At 34.9% G+C, this 1,602-nt stretch overlaps 1 protein-coding gene across 3 annotated transcripts in view; it reads right to left on the bottom strand.

Moving 5' to 3' along the window:
- LOC107663112 (plastin-3) overlaps nt 1-1,602 on the bottom strand; it is a 32,412-nt gene that overhangs the window by 15,352 nt on the left and 15,458 nt on the right. For all 3 annotated transcript variants that reach the window (XM_016453271.1, XM_016453272.1, XM_016453270.1), the window contains exon 4: nt 274-403. In XM_016453271.1, coding sequence (XP_016308757.1) covers nt 274-403 — 130 coding nt within the window. The remainder of the gene's footprint in view (nt 1-273; nt 404-1,602) is intronic.

Raw genomic sequence — 1,602 nt, 5'->3', positions numbered from 1 at the left:
ATAATATAATATATTATATATATATATATATACATATATATAATTTTTTTAATGCATGGTACCATAATAATGTCATGGGATTTTGGACCTGGTATTACCATATCATTTTTTGAAGTAACTTGAAATAGCATGTAGATTTCAAGATGCAAAGACCATATGATTACCATCTGAAACTATTACTTTACCTTGGCCAGTGGGAAGTGCGGTGCAAATGTAATTATATCAAAAGGAAGCAGTGGTTTGTTTGATCCACTGAAAGCGAGGCATTTTTACCTGAGAAGGAGTGCTGTGTGCCCGCACTGGAGAGCTCAGATGTGCCGCCGATAGCCAAGATACCCTCTTTCCTGTTGATGGCCTTCCGGAAGCTCTTTGCGATGTCACTGCTCTTTAGCTCTTGAAAGATCTGTGCAGACACAAGGGACCATAATATTAATTATAAAGTCATACTGAAATGCTCAGATACATGAAACTGTAACTGTACAGCACCCAGAAAAGTAACTATTAGCTAACTATTAACTTAGCTTACTTGTCTGAAACTACTTTGCTTAATAAAACAACAAAAATAATAAAAAAATACACTATTTCGATAGTCCACTTCAGACATTCTACTAACTGCTGTATAAGTAGCTACTACTACTGTACATGCCAACTAACTTTCATTAGAGTATTAGTAGACTGTTAGGTTAGGGTTAGTAGAATAAGTTGACTTGCAGTTGCAAAGTTACTTATAGTCAGTAGAATTCTGTTGGGAGCCATCAAAAAAGTGTTAGCAGATATTAAGCAGACAATGCTCTAATGACTGCTAGCTATCATGTAGCTGCAAAGTTAATAGGGACTTTAAGCAACAACAGCTGGTGGAACGGCAACAGCGATCTGATGTAAACTGTTAACTGCCGTAGCCAAAGAGCGCAAAAATCACTAAGCAACAGCAACAACCGAGAGGACGGTGAAACATTAAATGACTTATCATTACAATAATAAAAAATGTCATGTCAAAGTGTTTTTGGCATTAAACGACAATGTATTGTCAGAAGAAGAGTTTTTAGTCTTGTATGATGCCAATAAGTCTAAAAACCTAGATTTACCATAGGGCTGTGCGATATTGAAGAAAAATGCGATATGCGATAACTCATTAAATAATGCGATATTCAATATGCGATACGATAATGCTTAAAGTGCCACATGCTCAGATGAAACCGTTTTACTCAGCTGTTGCTGAGTCAGTTCTGTGAACTTTCATAACTATCTTGTGTCATATATATATGGTTATTTGTATGTATGTATCTATCAAGAGCTCCTGTAAAACCACAACAAATTCCTTGTGTTTGCGCACACTTAAGTGGTGAATAAAGCTCATTCTGATTCTAATAAGAAACCACCCCTACAACAACTTCTGAAAGTGAACGGTATGTGTTTTACTCGAGCATTACATAAAAATGTCATTTTAACATTAGTGTAATCATTTTAACATGAGTTAAGGAACTGAATAATAAAAAGGAAAAATAAAACACTGCTTAGTATTTACTCTTTGAATTCAATATGCACTGATTCTTATTTAAGCTACAAAAGTTATTTAGGTAAGAGCAGTGAGTGATTTTCTCT

The sequence above is a fragment of the Sinocyclocheilus anshuiensis genome, unplaced genomic scaffold (assembly GCF_001515605.1).
Source record: "Sinocyclocheilus anshuiensis isolate Anshui unplaced genomic scaffold, SAMN03320099.WGS_v1.1 scaffold836, whole genome shotgun sequence".
In the NCBI taxonomy this organism is placed as follows: domain Eukaryota; kingdom Metazoa; phylum Chordata; class Actinopteri; order Cypriniformes; family Cyprinidae; genus Sinocyclocheilus; species Sinocyclocheilus anshuiensis.
Note: the sequence above shows the minus strand (reverse complement) of the source record. Positions and strands in the feature narration are given on the sequence as shown.